The 16,873-nt window shown below is 33.2% G+C and overlaps 3 protein-coding genes and 2 long non-coding RNA genes across 11 annotated transcripts; 3 read left to right on the top strand and 2 right to left on the bottom strand.

The window, feature by feature from the left end:
• Positions 1–64: 64 nt before the first annotated feature.
• LOC128879169 (uncharacterized) lies at positions 65–7,087 on the bottom strand. 6 transcript variants are annotated; one of them, XM_054128073.1, is made up of 7 exons: positions 6,852–7,087; positions 6,051–6,326; positions 4,763–5,912; positions 2,768–2,995; positions 2,317–2,649; positions 1,875–2,102; positions 65–1,539 (listed from the first exon to the last, which is right to left on the bottom strand). In XM_054128073.1, the coding sequence occupies exons 3-7, from the start codon at positions 5,067–5,069 to the stop codon at positions 1,283–1,285; spliced, it is 1,353 nt and encodes a 450-aa protein (XP_053984048.1). In that variant the 5' UTR covers positions 5,070–5,912; positions 6,051–6,326; positions 6,852–7,087; the 3' UTR covers positions 65–1,282. The 6 variants fall into 6 exon arrangements, with proteins under 6 accessions (XP_053984048.1, XP_053984049.1, XP_053984053.1 ...); XM_054128074.1 differs by lacking the exon at positions 6,852–7,087 and having other exon boundaries at positions 1,875–1,974; positions 2,056–2,102; positions 6,051–6,801; XM_054128078.1 differs by lacking the exon at positions 6,852–7,087 and having other exon boundaries at positions 1,396–1,772; positions 1,875–1,974; positions 2,056–2,102; positions 6,051–6,810.
• LOC128879174 (uncharacterized) lies at positions 2,491–3,550 on the top strand. The gene is made up of 2 exons (XR_008457576.1): positions 2,491–2,630; positions 2,775–3,550. It is a non-coding gene; the product is annotated as an uncharacterized LOC128879174 (long non-coding RNA).
• On the top strand, positions 4,894–11,323 carry LOC128879170 (beta-1,4-glucuronyltransferase 1-like). The gene is made up of 5 exons (XM_054128079.1): positions 4,894–5,017; positions 8,209–8,967; positions 9,161–9,549; positions 9,681–9,882; positions 10,248–11,323. The coding sequence occupies exons 2-5, from the start codon at positions 8,419–8,421 to the stop codon at positions 10,458–10,460; spliced, it is 1,353 nt and encodes a 450-aa protein (XP_053984054.1). The 5' UTR covers positions 4,894–5,017; positions 8,209–8,418; the 3' UTR covers positions 10,461–11,323.
• Positions 10,909–11,911, bottom strand: LOC128879173 (uncharacterized). Its single transcript, XR_008457575.1, has 2 exons — positions 11,770–11,911; positions 10,909–11,569 (listed from the first exon to the last, which is right to left on the bottom strand). It is a non-coding gene; the product is annotated as an uncharacterized LOC128879173 (long non-coding RNA).
• On the top strand, positions 11,859–16,233 carry LOC128879172 (ceramide synthase 6). 2 transcript variants are annotated; one of them, XM_054128080.1, is made up of 8 exons: positions 11,859–11,995; positions 12,110–12,343; positions 12,877–12,994; positions 13,570–13,682; positions 13,825–14,155; positions 14,234–14,352; positions 15,067–15,211; positions 15,288–16,233. In XM_054128080.1, the coding sequence occupies exons 2-8, from the start codon at positions 12,138–12,140 to the stop codon at positions 15,408–15,410; spliced, it is 1,155 nt and encodes a 384-aa protein (XP_053984055.1). In that variant the 5' UTR covers positions 11,859–11,995; positions 12,110–12,137; the 3' UTR covers positions 15,411–16,233. The 2 variants fall into 2 exon arrangements, with proteins under 2 accessions (XP_053984055.1, XP_053984056.1); XM_054128081.1 differs by having other exon boundaries at positions 11,915–12,055; positions 12,158–12,343.
• Positions 16,234–16,873: the final 640 nt, after the last annotated feature.

Here is a 16,873-nt window from a genome sequence, read left to right as displayed (position 1 = left end):
ATGCTTTAAGAGAGGAATTGCTTGTTTCTGAGTAAAAAAATTCATTTGTTTCTCACAGAATTTTGTAGTGCAATTCTTGAAAAATAATTGTGCAAAATTTCAAGTAAACATTCATGAAATTAATTGGGGCTCTAAATTTAATACATAATTGTGATTTAATTTATAAAACGAAGAATTTTAATGAAATGTATGTATGTGATTTGGTAGTCTGACCGAACGCTCAATCTCAATGGACCATTGTACTCGGGTCCATACGGCCAGAGGTTACCTATAAGATAGGGAAAGGCCGGCCTCATTCGCAAAGCGTAGAAGTTTATCAATCCATAACTCAACTAAATTAGTAGACTCCAGGTGTTGGGCCCCGAGGATCTCCACTTTGGTGTCCTCTACCTCCTTACACCGCGTAATCACATGCAGGGAGGTTTCATCTCTCTTTCCGCATCTAGGACAGGTGCAGTAGAATCAACAATTTTTATGAAATGAAAAATTTGATTAAAACCAACAATTTAATAAAATCATGTAATTTTAAATAAATCAAGAAGATAGAAGAAGAATTATAAAACCTCTATTTATGACACTTTATTTTATCAGATACATAGTCCTAAAATATAGTACAAAGCGTAACGATACAATTTCACATTATATACATAAATACAAAATATTCTATTAAATTCATTGCTTTACATTAATAAATAGTGATTACCTTAAATATCTTATTTATTAGAAATAAGAAGGTAAAAATCTAATCTATAAAATAGCATCAGAAGAAATCAATTTCAAACTAAATTATATTAAATTCAAGTATCTAATTCTGAGCATAGTTTTTCTTTACAATTTAAAAAATGTAGTATTAATTTATTTCACAGCGATAGTATTTAATGTTTTCATTGACAACACATTGTATACTGATAATTAGACTACGGATTTTTATGCATTTATAGGAAATTTGAATGTGCAATAAATTACAAAATGCAGGCAGTATGCAATAATATAAAAAAATATTTAAAGTAAAGTTCATGTTATATTTCCAGAGTAACATAAATTCCTATTTCTATTCAATTGTTGTAGGTACGTTTACAAAGGTTTTATTTTGCATAAAGATTCGCAGTCTATTAATAATTGTTATGCGAGTGTTCCTATTTAAGGATACAGGCTGAATGCTAATAAGTGTTTACATGATCACCTGATCGATTGAACGTATATATAAGAGATAACTGATATCTCTCACTCATATAGACTTCTCGTATACTATAAGCAAAAAAGATTAAAACTAAAAATATAATTAAGCTTCGACCAGTAAGTTATATTTCAAACCGATGCCAGTCCAGGTCTGCGTAGTAGACACACGCAAGACAGCAAGAGCGATAGCCGCGATAGCGACTGCGCCTTCTAAATAAAATCCGTACAATATTCGCACATAACCAACTATAGTTGAAAGTCCACCAGCTGCGGTGAAATCCAGTGGAAACAGAACACTTGCTGCGATTGGCCTTGACCTGGCCACTCCAAAACACAGAATTCCCAGGAGATAGTAACTGCCTACAATTTCAAATAATTCAATTTACTTCTACTCAATTCTATACCTGTGACTAAAATCTTAATCTGTAGGTTTTCAGGTGATGTTGTGCTATGCAAGGTGCTTTGCGCTGAATGACGTGTCATTGTTGCTCCTAGGCTCTCCTCTATTGTGCACGTGGATGGACGCTAGAGGATTTTGGTTAGGTCTGTGAATTTAACACTTTCCCTTGTCGCGTAAAAGATCGGGGATGTCCCTTGCAAAGAAAAAATGTGTTGGCACCACTAGAAAAACGTGATTTGCACAATGCGACATCATGCGTAGCGTGTAATAATATTTTCTGTAATTTCATAATCACCTCCCCAAACGAAAGGCACTACTTTAAGCCACTTAGGCATTGGCACCAAGTGCGCCTCTGTTTTATCATATCCAGTAGTGTTCCTGGATATAGCATATTTCTGGAATCGTAATGCTAATATAAGACTAAGGTTCAGAACCAAAAGAAAATGTGCAGGTATACCAATCGCTGCAAAAATTACAGTTACTGTTCGACCAGCCGTAGTGCGTGGAACTGGGGCACCGAAACCTGTGAATTAAAGAAATGAAGGTAAGTATTCAAAGTGTGCCACAGGAGTTTCCAGTATTTTTAGTATGTTCTATAATTAAAATGTCATGAAAGAGGATTTTTATTGTCAGATTCCCAACTACAGTAAAGTTAATAAAATTGTAGAGAGAGTTTATTGCATTTAAAATTAATCTTATTCATCTACTTACAAAGTGAAAAAATAATTTAATATTACCTAACGTTGTAAGAAGTGAGATGGAAAAGAGTATACAGCCAGGAAACGTCCAAAGTTGTCCTGCGTTTCCACTTTCTCCATATCCAGCACTAACAGCCATCAACAGAACTTCTTCATGCTTTGCTACGTACTGTTGCACTTTGTTGCTCCAAAGTGGCTCTACGTCTTCATTCTGCTCTGTGCGCAACTGTCTCAACTCTGTTGCCAAACCAACCGCTAAATTCTTCTGCATGTACTTTAATTTTACAACTTGTTCACGCTCACGTGGGCCTTCAGTTGCGCAAAAGGCGAATGCTCCAACAACAGCCCAAATGGTGAGCAGCCACGATAAGCCTGTAAATATTTAGAAATTAATTTAGAAGTTGTTATGGATCATAAGTCTGCTACAATTGCGTTATTTGAATTTACCATCTACATATTGTTAATTAATAGTAAAATTCGTTGTTCTTACCAAATAGAGACAGCGATAATCTTCCTAGAAACCGAATATGCTTCCATATTTTGGTAGATTTCTTCCCTGAGCCATTTTCCTCGAAAATGTCTTTGACGGATGGCAAAAATCTCAGCCGTAATGGTAAACCAACTATAGTTTGAATGGCTATTGATTTTGTTAATTTCTTAGGCTCCACTACTGTTTCGAGTCGTGTTGGAATGTCTTCTGAAACTGGCGTCGTCGATTCTGTGTACAATACATTAAAGTATTATTATGTTAACGCAAGAATTTTGCTATCATTTTACAAAGCGAAGTTGTTTTAAAAATATTGCATTTGGTACAACTTGAAGCAATATTTGCTTCAACGTTACTAAATTATCGTAATCTCTTTGATACTAATTAGAATGGAGCTGATGTGAAAATCAAATTATGACGATACGTTAAATATGTTTTAATTATTAATCTTCCCATATAAGAATTGTATTTAATTATATCTCATCTAAATCTAGAAAAGGGAATTCCCCCTTGTATTAGAGAAGCATTTCTATTAATTCAGACAAGAAATCTTTGAAATTTTATATTTAATGGGTAGTGATAAATAATGATTTTCTATAGCGTATAGATTTACCATGTCGATAGAGGTTTTAAAAAAAAGTGAAAATAAGGGATATGATAAGAATTGTAAAATCTATCTTCATATATTTTTTATTTTACGAATGAAGTAATATCTTTTGTTTTTCATTTGTAATGTACTTTCATTTTATGTTGAATCAAATAAATTTAATTATAGAACTGACTAAATTAAACGCATTTGTTTTTTTTTAAGTTACAAACAAAAGGTCATGATTACGGTTTTTTTTAACCGCACCTTAACCAGTGTTAGGAGTATTTATTGTTAATTTAGTTTCCTTAGCCGCTATAATAGAGTTATCGATTACGTTACACGTACTACTTCCCGATTATTATTTCATGTATGCATACACGTCTATGTAGTAGTACTTATTTCAATTGTTAAAAAAAAGAGACAACAAAAATAGTCGAATTCTAGTTTTGAAACAGATGCATTTGAAAGTGTAATGTAAAAAAAAAAAGGAAATTGGAGATTTTACATCTGAGAAATGAGATCTTTTATGGTAACAAATGCGTTGTTTTCGAAAATTATTTTCATTTCAGTCAATTTCATTTTTTGGAAATAGAAAGAAAATAACATCCCGATTCTTGCTTTAGAAAAATCTATGTAGATGAGTTCTTAAAAATGTATGGAAACATCCTGATTTTCATAAAAAATATCTTTTCTAAAGCTTTACATAAAAATTATAGTTATTAAAGAAATAAAACTTAATTTCATTTCAAATAGTCGATTTTATTTTTGAAAAGTAGAAAAAAATATCTTTCCTAAAGCTTTACATAAAAATTATGGTTATCGACGAAAGTAAAATATCGTTACGATTTTTTTTGAACATTGAAGTTCATTTTCATAAAATGATAAATAAAGTACTAGTTAAAAAAAAGTACTAGATAAGACACAAAAGTAACCGGGCGCGATACAAAAAGTACTAGATAAGACACAAAAGTAACCGGGCGCGATACAAAAAGTACTAGACAAGCCACAAAAGTAACTGGACAAGATCCAAATATTACTAGATCAATATTTTGCTAATTGAATTAAATATAGTTATTAACACATTTCCTGTAACAAAATATCTTTGTGTTTACATATGCCTTTTTCATATTAACTACGCACACTTATTATACCCCTCTCTTCGTAATACTGTTTATTTTATCTTTGCATTATTATTATCATTGCTGTTCTGTTTATTGTTTATCTACCTTCCCTATCCTATCCTTTTCTATTATCACATTTTTATGCAGACTTTTATTCTAACTTTGACACATTGCTTAGCATTTAGCTTACAAAATTATGTTTGCATTTTCTAAGAACTTCATGATACTTTTAAATACCTTAATTCTTCCAGTCTTAAATTAAATATAAATTGACGACAGTAATCATACCGATGGCACATACAACGTCATCGTCGTCCTCTTCGTTGTGCCGTTCTCGTTCTGTCATCGTTATGCGAAATTCGGTGACACGTTGGTGGATCTGGTCCCTCGAGTTGGGACAGACCAAATTCTTGCGAGCGCAACGTTGTATCCTGTGGATCCCCGAAGTGCGTCGCGATTTTGGTACATGTCGTTTCGAAGGACAGCCAACCGTGGGGAGCGAAACACGTGTCAACCTTGTGATATCTACTACATCACTAAGAGGTGAGCTTGCACCCTTGAGGCTTGGCGGCGCTGGAAAAAGGGGCACGTCCATCGAGGAAGGTCAAGGTCACTGTGACTATAAATTATAAGGCAACCACGTTCGATGACTCTCCCTTTAATCTTGTCGATTCTCTTGCTTTTATTCAATATGCGCTGATGTACACTGCGCCACGATTACGATATCCATGGCGCCACGTGTTTTTATTTAATATAATTCATCAGAAAGACAATGCCACGAACCGTAATTCTCCATCACGTTTCATTTAGGAGTTACATATATTCATTTAAGGGGTTATACCGCTTTGGTCGTTTCAAAAAATCGAATTTTTTTCTTAGAAAAACTCTATACATATACAGGGTCTACCAAAAATGTTTCGACATCATTTTTTAGGTATTTCCGGCAGTGCAATTAAAAAATGTTTTTAACAAAAGTACATCGGTATTTAATGAGCTACACGTTCTCATATTCTGAAATCTGGAAAAATGCATTTTACATAAAAAAAGTAGAGGTCACCTTGACATTTTGAAATGGCAGTATATGTTTTAGATATCGTAGGGTTGTTGCTGATATCGAATTCGACAGTGTACTACACTACGACCTTGAAAATTGATTATTTGTATAGATTCGCTAGGAGGGTGTGATTGTTCCTTGGAGGGTTTGCGAGCCATAGTCTTCAAATGTAATCAACATTATTCTGTGTTATCATGTACTATTCTGTATTATTCTGTAATACGCTGCATTATACTGTATTATGCTATATTATGCCATGATAAGGTATTAGAAAATGATGTTCCAAGTAATACGAAATTTGTGTATGTTTCAATAATATATTACAGAATATAAATAAGCTTCACAGTCAAGGGCCAAATGCTCCAAAGAAAGGTCATTGTTGCTCTGCAAAATAAATGCGATGTCAAACTTTAAATAAATATAACTTATGAACTAAATACGATAAGGAATCGTGGTTTGCAACATTGTTTTTCTGAAATTATATTAAATAAAAACATAGTCAAATTGCAGTGTCACTCTTACCAACTCTTAAAATTGTTTAATTGTACATATTTTGAGAAAAATGTTTGGGTGATGAAACAGGTTACGAAACAAGACTTCATCCATTTGAGATCAACAGCAATATTCACATGAAGTGAAATGCACTATTTCCAATAATTGTATTGTTCTTTTTAGATATAGTACAAGTACATACGGTCATCGGACTAAACATTACACTTTGGTATAACTGCATGCTGCGCGAACTGACAGATGTCATTTATTTCTTGACACGTGACTGGACGTTAACAATAAGCCGCACTGCGCATAATAAAAACGTTTTATGGGACAGAAATGAAAAGAAAAGATAAAATTGAACATTAAAACAAAAAATATCGATTCATGTCACTGTTCGAGCAATTAGGAAATTACTAGTACCCGTGGGATTGAATTTTAATTATCGAATATTCTTACAAAACCGAAATTCAAGACCCGATTTTGAATGCGCATGCGCACTGTTCTTAACGTCAGTAAAGTATCTAATAGGTCACAAAATCGGCGCCTTAGTCACCCCAAAGAAAAATTGGAAATACTTCTTAGCATATAATAAGGCTGCACTTTACTTTGACGGACTTAAAATTTTTAAGTTTCTTTTACATAATCCTGTAGATTTTGTCGAGAAAAATCTGTAAAAGAAACTTAAAAATTTTAGGTCCACCAAAGTAAAGTTTAACCTATAATAATATTAATTGTGTGGACAGATAATTTTACAGATAAAACACATTTTTTATAACTTAAAGAACGGTTTTCCTGGTTTCTACGCCAACCGTTGCTATGTGATCATACATTGTTTCCTATAGCTACAGCACTGTGTGATCAGCTTTTTTTGACGCGCATGCGCGAGTGGGAGCCAAATCTGATAACACAGGCCCATGGACCTGTGTATGACAGCTCAACAAATGTCACTGACACCAACTGACACTCGTGTCACTACGTGTCACTTGAAAGACGATGTCATATAATAGCTTGATATTATAATATTAATAATAGAAATAAAAAGAGTTGGGATCACGTATCGTTTCCTATAGCCAGTGTTACCAGATTTGGCTCCCGCTCGCACATGCGCGTCGAAAAGAGCTGAGCGTGCAGTGCTGTAGCTATAGGAAACAACGTATGATCCTATAGGAACAGTTGGCGTCAAAACAAGGAAAACTGTTTTTTTAGTTATAAAAAATGTTATAATACTGATCTGACGCTAGAATTACCAAGTCCTTCTAATTCAACATTATTACAAATTAAAACTGTATAAAACAAAACTTTTTAAATTTAGTGTACATTGTATCGAGCAAATTATGATATTATAATGAAATGAAAAATTAACTATCGGGAGAATATATTATAGAACATGTACACACTTCGCTGAGAATGAATTGTGGTTCTCCAATGAAAAATGTTATAGAAATAAAAAGTAAAACTGGGAATATAATAAAAAAGTAAGAAATAATAAATTGATAGTCTATATTCTTCTTTAATTTCGTGTTGATTAGGGTGTATTTCAATTTCATTGCAATATCTGACATCAAATACAGATTGAATAATTTATGATGAAATACCAAGATCATATTTGAATCTCATTTCAAAACATGCGGTTTACGGTGATACAGGGGTGACTCCAACTCGCGCATGCGCACTGTTCTTAACGTCAGTAATGTATCTAAGACCATAAAACTGGCGCCTTAGTCGCCCCAAAGAATGGGTGCGTTCATCAGAGACAGTACTTGTGCAACTGTTGAGCAATTCTTTTCAATTTCTTGCTCTGTTGTGATTCGTCAATTCCAAGTGACTAGAAGAATTAAAGCAGAGAATAACAATCGCTCAACAATTGTTTCTGTTAAATGCACGCAATGATAGAAGTATAAAAGAATTAGGTTCGTGCATAGTTTTCTATAGTTATAGTACTGCGCGTGCGCATTTTTCGTCATGCATGCGCGAGTTGCGACATGGCATCAATGCGTCTGAACATGACGTTTTATCTAAATAATCGTTAATTGTTCATTTCATTCTCTCATACCACACTATGAATTATTCTATAATAACTTGGAAGACGCTATTTTCATTATTAACATTATCCTCGAGTAATATTAAACAGTAATGTTTTGAGTTGAACCATCACGATTTGATTCTTTCTCCATTGATTTTTCAGTCAAGTTTGTAAAGTATAAATTGGAGTTCGATACGCCTGCGCTGCATCAACCCATCCATGGCGGTCTCACCCTTCTTCAGAGAACAGCAGTGTGGTAGCTCAAACTAGCTCAAGCTCGATGAATCCATTACCCTCATAATATGGAAGTTCATTTTCCCAGCCAGGACCATTTGAAAACTAAGAAACTGAGTCTGTATAAAGAAAAGAAGAATGCGTTGCTCTGGCAAAAGGGTTTTGCTCTGGCTCTTGCCAGCACTGCTTCTCATTCTGGTGGGACGCCTTCTAGTGGGTCGTGGTCACAGCCAACCAATTCCAGTATTACTCAATGACGTCCTTACGCCAAAGAGTTACTCCAGTTCTCAACGACATTCTCAGCGTATGCAAACTGCAGCACCTGCGTTCACAGCAGGCATGTACATGGCGGGTCTGCAACCCAGGAACAGTTCTTGCAGATGGTACCATGGTCTACCCGATGTTATATCGTATCCGGCATCCAAAGTCACCTGGAGCCCGGAAATCGGTGAGAAGAGCCCCTACAGAGTCCTACCGTTTGTATTAGTCGGAACCGAGGAGAGGAACAAGCTGCCCGAGGTGACCCTCTGCACGCACGCTACCGCAGATCATGTCTATGGAATCGTGGAGTTGGTCAGGAGATGGGAGGGCCCGTTGAGTCTGGCCATTTTTACACCTGGCCTCGATGCTGGCACCGCCGTTGCTCTCCTCGATCGGGCCTGTCGATGCGAACCCGAAATGTACAAGGTTTCCCAACTCGATGTCAGAACGGGTCGCTAGTAGCATGATTAAACTCGATACTCTGACTTTTATTGTACTCTTAGAAACTGTTTTAATTATCGATAGAATGCAATGGTGGCCAAATTTGGTCCCAATAGCCATTATCGCCTATCAGAAGTACTCGCATTCTTCTCTCTTTCTAATTTGTACACTTTTGTAGGTTTCTGTCCATCTGGTGTTTCCAAGAGGTCACCCACCCACTTTGAGGCAAGTCAATCAGATCCAGGGTGACTGTGCTGCATCCGATCTCCAAAGAGGAGATGCAGAAACAGAAAGGAAGCAGAGGAGTATGACATATCCTATCAACGTGGTTAGAAATGTGGCCAGGACACAGGCGAACACCATGCGTGTTCTAGTGACAGACATTGAACTCTTGCCCAGCAAAAAACTGGCATCTGGTTTCATGGAAATGGTTCGTGGTAGACCACCAAAGACAGGAATCGTCTTTGTGCTGCCAGTTTTTGAGGTGGAAGCCAACAAGCAGCCACCTTCGACAAAGAAACAGCTGCTCTTGGCAACGAAAGCTGGTACAGCTGTATATTTCCATAGGTTTGTACGAATTAATACAATGTTACTGAGATTACTATCGATTACTATTAGATCTACACTAGATCGGTGTAGATATTTGTTGTACATTCAGAGAGTTGGTTAATAGAGGTATATGTTTGATGATATCATAGGTTCCTCTGCTCGCATTGCCAAAGATTCCCTGGTCTGACCAGGTGGATGATTAGGCCAGATCCAGGCAAAGTCAAGCCACTTATTTTTACTAAAAGAGAATATCCGCACCATAGGTGGGAACCAATTTTTATTGGGACACGGGATGATCCCTTGTACACAGAAGATATGTCTTGGGAAGGCAGGCAAGATAAAATGTGTCAGGTACAATTTCATACGTCAATTTATGGATAAGATAAAGTTCTAATATAACAAGAATTACATTTAACATGTGATTGTTTAATATTTTGGGAAACATTTCACTAAATGTCATTGACCTTTTCTTTAGCAACAAGAGCTTTCCACGTCTTATTTTGGAAATTAATAGTATTCTAAACATTCATTTTAAAAAATAAAAATATGAAAGAAATTCCAAATAAAACTCTATTTACATTCTAATTAGTCTTGGTTTCTAAGAAAATCTTGGAGTATTCCATTATTTCTTCTTCTAATATCATGTTATCAAAGATATAAATGTTTAATGTATGTTATGCTGTGTATTTATTTATTTATTTATTTATTTATTTTAGATGTTTGAGATGTGTCTTTTGAACTATCGGCTGGTTATACTCGATGGTGCCTTTTTAGTCCATACGCCAGGAATTAAGCGAAAGAAAATGAAGGTTGACACAGCGAAACAGGAATTGTTGAAATCCCACGAGAAAAGAAATGCTAAGATCTATCAACGTGTAGTTAAGCGCTTGTTGAAGCAATATCCTGTTAATCGCAAATGTGCACAATGATATCAGATTCTACTAATCGGTGTTCAATCAAAATTGCTATAATACGAGATGTAAAATACATTTTTAATAACTAAATGTTCTCATTCTCGGATGAAAGTTTTCTAATGCACCGAAAATAAATTGAAAACATAAGAAACGAATGTAAAATTAAGACATATAATTATTTACACATAGAATATAACGATAGTATAAATATTAATAAACACAGCATACGAATGAGAACTGTTGAACAATTGTTTCTACTGAATGGCTAATGTATACATGAAAGAGATATAAATAACTAAATGCACATATTAGAATATTATATGTATTAATTTAGAAATGAAAATCAGAAGTTATAAACAGTTACAAAATTGTTGTATAATAACTGGAATAGCTTTTCAAATGTTTAAACTGTTAATACTAAACGTCTTGTGACAACAAATGACTAAACACAGATGAGAACAAATACAGCAAAGAACGGACATTTTATCATCTTACTTGTTTCTACGTACACACATATACTTTTTAGCTTATCAATTATTATTACAAGTTATACTTAAGAGTTACATGTAAACATATGAGATTACAAAAAGAAAAAAACTACTGATTTTATACTTTCACACTCGCATAAATGTTTTGGTTTACCAATGTTTCAAAGATTGTTCTTAAATGTTTGTCATGGGTCATATTTGATACTCGGTTGCTTCAAAATGTGAATTTTATTTATTTTTATTTAGTGTCTTTATTATAGTATACTAGAATAGGATGTGAAGGAGAAAAAGAAGGGGTATCCCAAATTATTTTATCCTTCATTACAGGCAAAGTAACTGAGCGACAAACTGAAAATTGCTGATCCTAATAATAAACTAACCTTAAAATTAGACCATATCGTTTGAAACTTATTTTACAAGAAACGTTACGAATTAAATTTACATAAACTTTATACATTTGTAAACTAGACTCAACCTTAATTTATCTTTCGTCATAAAGCCATAAATTAATAAAATAAAAATTGTAAAATGTCGAAATACTGAAGTTACCCGTATCGCACAATTTAGAATTAGATTTCTTCGTTAATAACCATTATTTCGATTCGCTCGACTCGATTTTACAAAATTCAAGGATAACTGAAACAAAATTAAAAACCCATTATAATTTAACAATATTCCAAACATGTTTACATATATTATTTACCTCAATGCTAAAATTAACTATAAAAATTTATCAATACAAGTAACCGATTCATTGAAGGTTATCCATGAGACACTTTTTATCAAAATGATTACAGTTTACAAGAGACGATTGTGTAACCAAAGTAGGTACATACATGTTTGGTGACGACTATACACACCGCATCAGAATACCAATTATAGACTTAAATGCACGTCCAACGGATCACATTCAAAAAATACATCCTAAGCGAGTCAACGAATAGTTATTTACCGCAAACACAGGATCGAACTGGTTGAACAAAATTAAAAGTAACGATTACAGTAAGAATCGAACGACGTATTCGTGTGCATAGGGCGCAGTAGTGGCGGCGTCAGAATCTCGTGAGTATCTCTGAGTGTCTGAGAAAGGTAGCTGAAGTTTGCGCTGCAAAGGCGGTTTCAGTAAGTATTTATAAGTATTCGTTTAATCGTTTCAATTCAACGATTTCTTTACAGAGAAATTAATGAACTCGTAACAAGTCTAATGGGCACGTCTGATTGCAGGACGACGATGAATATAATAAAGAACATCTCGTCGGCTTTCTGGTCGACGGATGTTTGGTTACCGCCTAACATAACATGGGACGACATCAAACCAAATTCCGAAAACAAATACGCCGATTATCAGCATTTAATTTACCCCATACCCATGGCGCTTATCCTTTTGATAATCAGATACGGTTTCGAGAGGTAACAATTCTTTATTCTCTCACTTTCGATTCTCGAATTTCAAGATTTCTCGATTAGATTGAGGTTACGATCCGTTTCGTTACCCATGCTTCACATTATCAGAAACATCTAATTACTCGTGTAATTTAAATTGTGAGTAGACTGCAATAATTCATGTACATGATACATATATGCATGGATATGCCACTCGATGTTCTGTGAAAAGAGAATTTTTGGGTCTAGAGCAGTGGTCGGCAAACTTTAAAAGCTAAAGAGCTAATTTCATTACCGAAGTATCGAAGAAAATTTGTTAAATTTATTGAATAATCGAGTACGCTGTCGTGTATACCTTTATGTAAATAATATATTCACGTGCAAGTATTAAACACTTTAATTAGCGAGAACAATGTGTTTGCATTTCCTTAGAAAGGTAAATTATTATTCATAAAGATCTATGAAAAAAATTATTGTTAAAGAGGCATAGTTTCCCGATCTCCGGTCTAGAGTATTAATTGAGTTATACGAGACAATTTACTTCATTGATCACTCTGTAGGTATTGTTTCGCACCATTCGGAAAGTCTCTTGGCATAAAAAATACGAGGTCAAAGAAGGCGCCGTCAAATGATGTACTAGAGAAAGCCTATGTCAGTAGGAAAATTAAGCATAAGCAGGTGAGTTTTGTTACATAGCATTATAGCTAAATTAAAGGAATTTTGTTAGGTAGGAATATGCAATTCATATGTTACTTTACTATATAATATACTAGGTTTACAGAGATTTCCTATCAGTTTTCTAGTATCAAAGTAATGCAATACTTCGTCAACTATTATTGAGATAACATTAGTGCTCTTGTCATTGTATGAGTTATAAGATGTAAATATTAACCAGAGAATGTTCTAACAGACAAAATAAATATTGTATGATAGTAATGTTATTAAAATAAGAAATATTGTTGAATTGTCCAATCACTGCCGGTTGGTAAAGTGTTAATAAACAGAGTCAATTCACTAAAATTAATTGAGAGGCTTGAACAAAAATGAATTTGAATATATGCTTGTCCTTTTATATATCTAAAAGTCACAATTGAACCTTGTTAATTAAATATTCTTGTGTATTCGATTAATAAGATAACAAAATTCATGTTTGTAATCGATGCATCGCAAAGGTAATCTTGGCATGTACAGTTAAGTAAATGATTTACTAATTCGTGTATTCCTGAAATAAAATACCACCAATTGTTTGTAAGATCCTGGGATTGGCTAAACAATTAGATTGGTCCGAACGACAAGTAGAGAGATGGATGCGATTAAGACGTGCACAGGACAAGCCATCCACGCTTACAAAATTCTGCGAAAACAGGTTGATATTTTATTCTAAAAAATTATGGAAATAATGTGTACTTTAGGAATCAATTCTTTAAATTTATTTAATTAAATTTGATAATGTATGTATTATTTACTCAAACATATTTTACGTTATCAAATATGCTTTTTCTTCACAGCTGGAGATGTTTGTATTATACATACTCGTTTCTTTACGGCCTGATTATATTGTGGAATAAGCCATGGCTGTGGGATATTAACCATTGTTACTATAACTATCCGTACCATCCAGTTTCGGCTGACGTATGGTGGTATTATATGATATCTATGACCTTCTACTGGTCCCTAAGTTTCTCGCAATTTTTCGACGTGAAAAGAAAAGATTTCTGGCAAATGTTCATCCACCATATAGCTACTATCATGTTGATGTGCTTTTCGTGGATTGGAAATCTGACCAGAATTGGTACATTAGTATTATTAGTGCACGATTGTGCAGATATATTTCTAGAAGTAAGTTTAACTGTGTATCATACAAAATTCTAAAATTATACGTGTTTACTAATATTTATATATTTATATATTTTTCAGGCTGCGAAGATGGCAAAGTATGCTAATTACCAAAAGTGCTGCGATTGTATATTTGTTATTTTTACAATACTATGGATTGCCACACGTATCGGTGTCTTTCCATTTTGGATAATTTACAGGTACATTCTACTAATCTTACAAGGGAACCTTACGTATCTAGTATCACGGATCTTGATGAAATTTTGTTGGATTACTGTACAATACTAGTAAACATTTTGTGCAAAAAAATGTTTAGTAATGTCTCTCTATTTTCGAAAAAAAATAAAAGTTTACGAGCGATTGATAAGCCAAGTGCTTTTTTCGACTCGCGTTCGATTCCCGGATCATCAAATTTTCTTTTTTATTTTATTATCTTTCTTTTTTATTGAACTTTATATATTTACAATTTATTCACAGGACGCTTAGTTTCGAAAATAAAGATTGAAAAGTGAGAAAAGGTCTTCTAAGTTATCAATTTTTATCTCTGAATCTAAACGTCGCATGAATAAACTGTAAATATGAAAAAATTTCATTTTGTCATTCTCTATAAGGCGATATTTTTTTAAAATTCGATTGTTCGACTATTGCTTCTTTTCTTTAAAACAATAGCATCAGGATCAGACCATTACGAGATTTCAGAAAAGAGGTCTTTTAAGTTTTTAATGTTAATTTTTGAAACTAAACGTCCTATGAATAAATTGTAAATATAAAGAGGTTTCGTTTTGTCCATCTTTATAAAGTGATATTTTTTTTAAATTCACACCTGTACACCTCTTAGAATTTCCATTAAAAATCATCCCGCGGTCAAAGGATTAATGTTTTTCACTGCAATTAAATTGAATTTTTTGTTACAGTACATCGATAAAGGCTCCTAAGATAGTACCAATGTTCCCAGCATATTATATTTTCAATTCTTTATTAATTTTATTACTATTCCTACATATGATCTGGACGTATTTAATTCTTAAAATTGCGTACAATGCTTTTTATGCTGGTCAAGTGAGTTATCGCTATAAACATTTAAAATTTAATTAATTTACTTTTCCTTTTATATTTATGTATATAATGTTTTTAGATGGAGGGTGACATTCGTAGCAGTAGCAGCGAAGATATTTCCGATGCCTGCGTCGATAGTACTTCTTTAAATAACTCTACAAATTATGTTCACAAACAAAACAAGCGACTGAAAGTTCAGTAACAAATAACTTTTTGAACTAGTTACGGTAAGAGTAATAAGGCAAAAATCCAAATATTTAGCCAGGCGCTAATTTATTTCAGCAAACCTAGCGAACTTGCATTTATCGTAGTATCGTAATTTAAAATCTTAACTTAACTTTGATAAAGTTACGAGCAGGCTACAGGCCTGGAACTACTTGAATTTACTTTCTCTTTGTCATTATTAATACTTTCCAAAACGTTTTAGCGCTTTTATACGGTACATGGGAGTCGACAATTTTCGCGTACACAAAATGTTAATTCAATACTCCTAGTATTATTAAGTATGAAAAAAAGAAACAAACGAACATTGAGAACTGTAAATTACTCTTGTTAATTGTATCATTTATTTATATATGTATTTTATTTAAAAGCTTAGAGAATTATTTTTTTTACGTGAATCCTAATTATTTAATTAAACAAACAATGGACCAAAGTTGGAAAATGTTTAATGTCTGTACTTTTCAGCCTTATCGAGGTTTAAGTAATTGATTATGTTTAAAAATGGTTAATTATTATCTTATACTATATAAATGTCGAACGATGTCTTAAAACTTGTGAGTAAGAAAACTAACTATAGTATTTCCGATGAGTTTTAATATTATTTTTTTTTCTTTTTTTAATTAATTTACCTATTACACAGCTTTCTAAGAATATTTCATTCACTTAATTTATGTAACGTTAAAATAGAGTTCCTTACATTCAAATAAATGTACTTTACACTTTACGCTAGGGAGTGTATATGAAAATTTAGAATACAAAAGGTAAATCTTCAATATAATACAAATAAAAATAATTGGAACATGTATATATCAATTTATTTACATACATTACGAATAAAGCAAAAGATATGTTTAAACGTTTTTCATCATTTTTATTTTTGTTTGTTTACGTACAAATCGCAATCCGTCCAGAATTTAGTTTTAGTCAGACTTGCAAGGGGACATCGCATCTATGGGATCTTAAATTTACATGATGATTTATACGTTTATTCTATAGGTAACAAACATCATAACCCTCAAAGTTTTTGTACCATTGAGTCTTAATTTTTATAATATTAATTGTCAGAATTTATAAAGTTTCGTCATTTGTTCAAAAGTCGTAAGTTAAAGGAATATATATATATATATAGATTATGATTAGTTTAGTGGCTAAAACATCAAATTCGCAAACTGTCTGGTTGCCGCGGTAGGTTTTTTTTCTATAAATCAGCGTCACTCGTGATAAATATGATAAAATATGTGTGGTTTGCGTCGAAATTAATACCAAAAAGAACAATATTTGAAAATGTTAATCAAATTTGTTTTCCAGCATATTCGAGAAAGTTACGATTCAGTTGCACTGCAATATCTTTTACAACATGTGTAAATTGTAGACAATTGTTATACTTTGAACGTTTTTATAACTCTTATCATTCGAAATATATCGCTTCAACAGTTTACTGCT

This window comes from Hylaeus volcanicus, chromosome 7 (assembly GCF_026283585.1).
Source record: "Hylaeus volcanicus isolate JK05 chromosome 7, UHH_iyHylVolc1.0_haploid, whole genome shotgun sequence".
NCBI lineage: Eukaryota > Metazoa > Arthropoda > Insecta > Hymenoptera > Colletidae > Hylaeus > Hylaeus volcanicus.
This window is presented reverse-complemented; position numbering and strand designations above follow the sequence as displayed.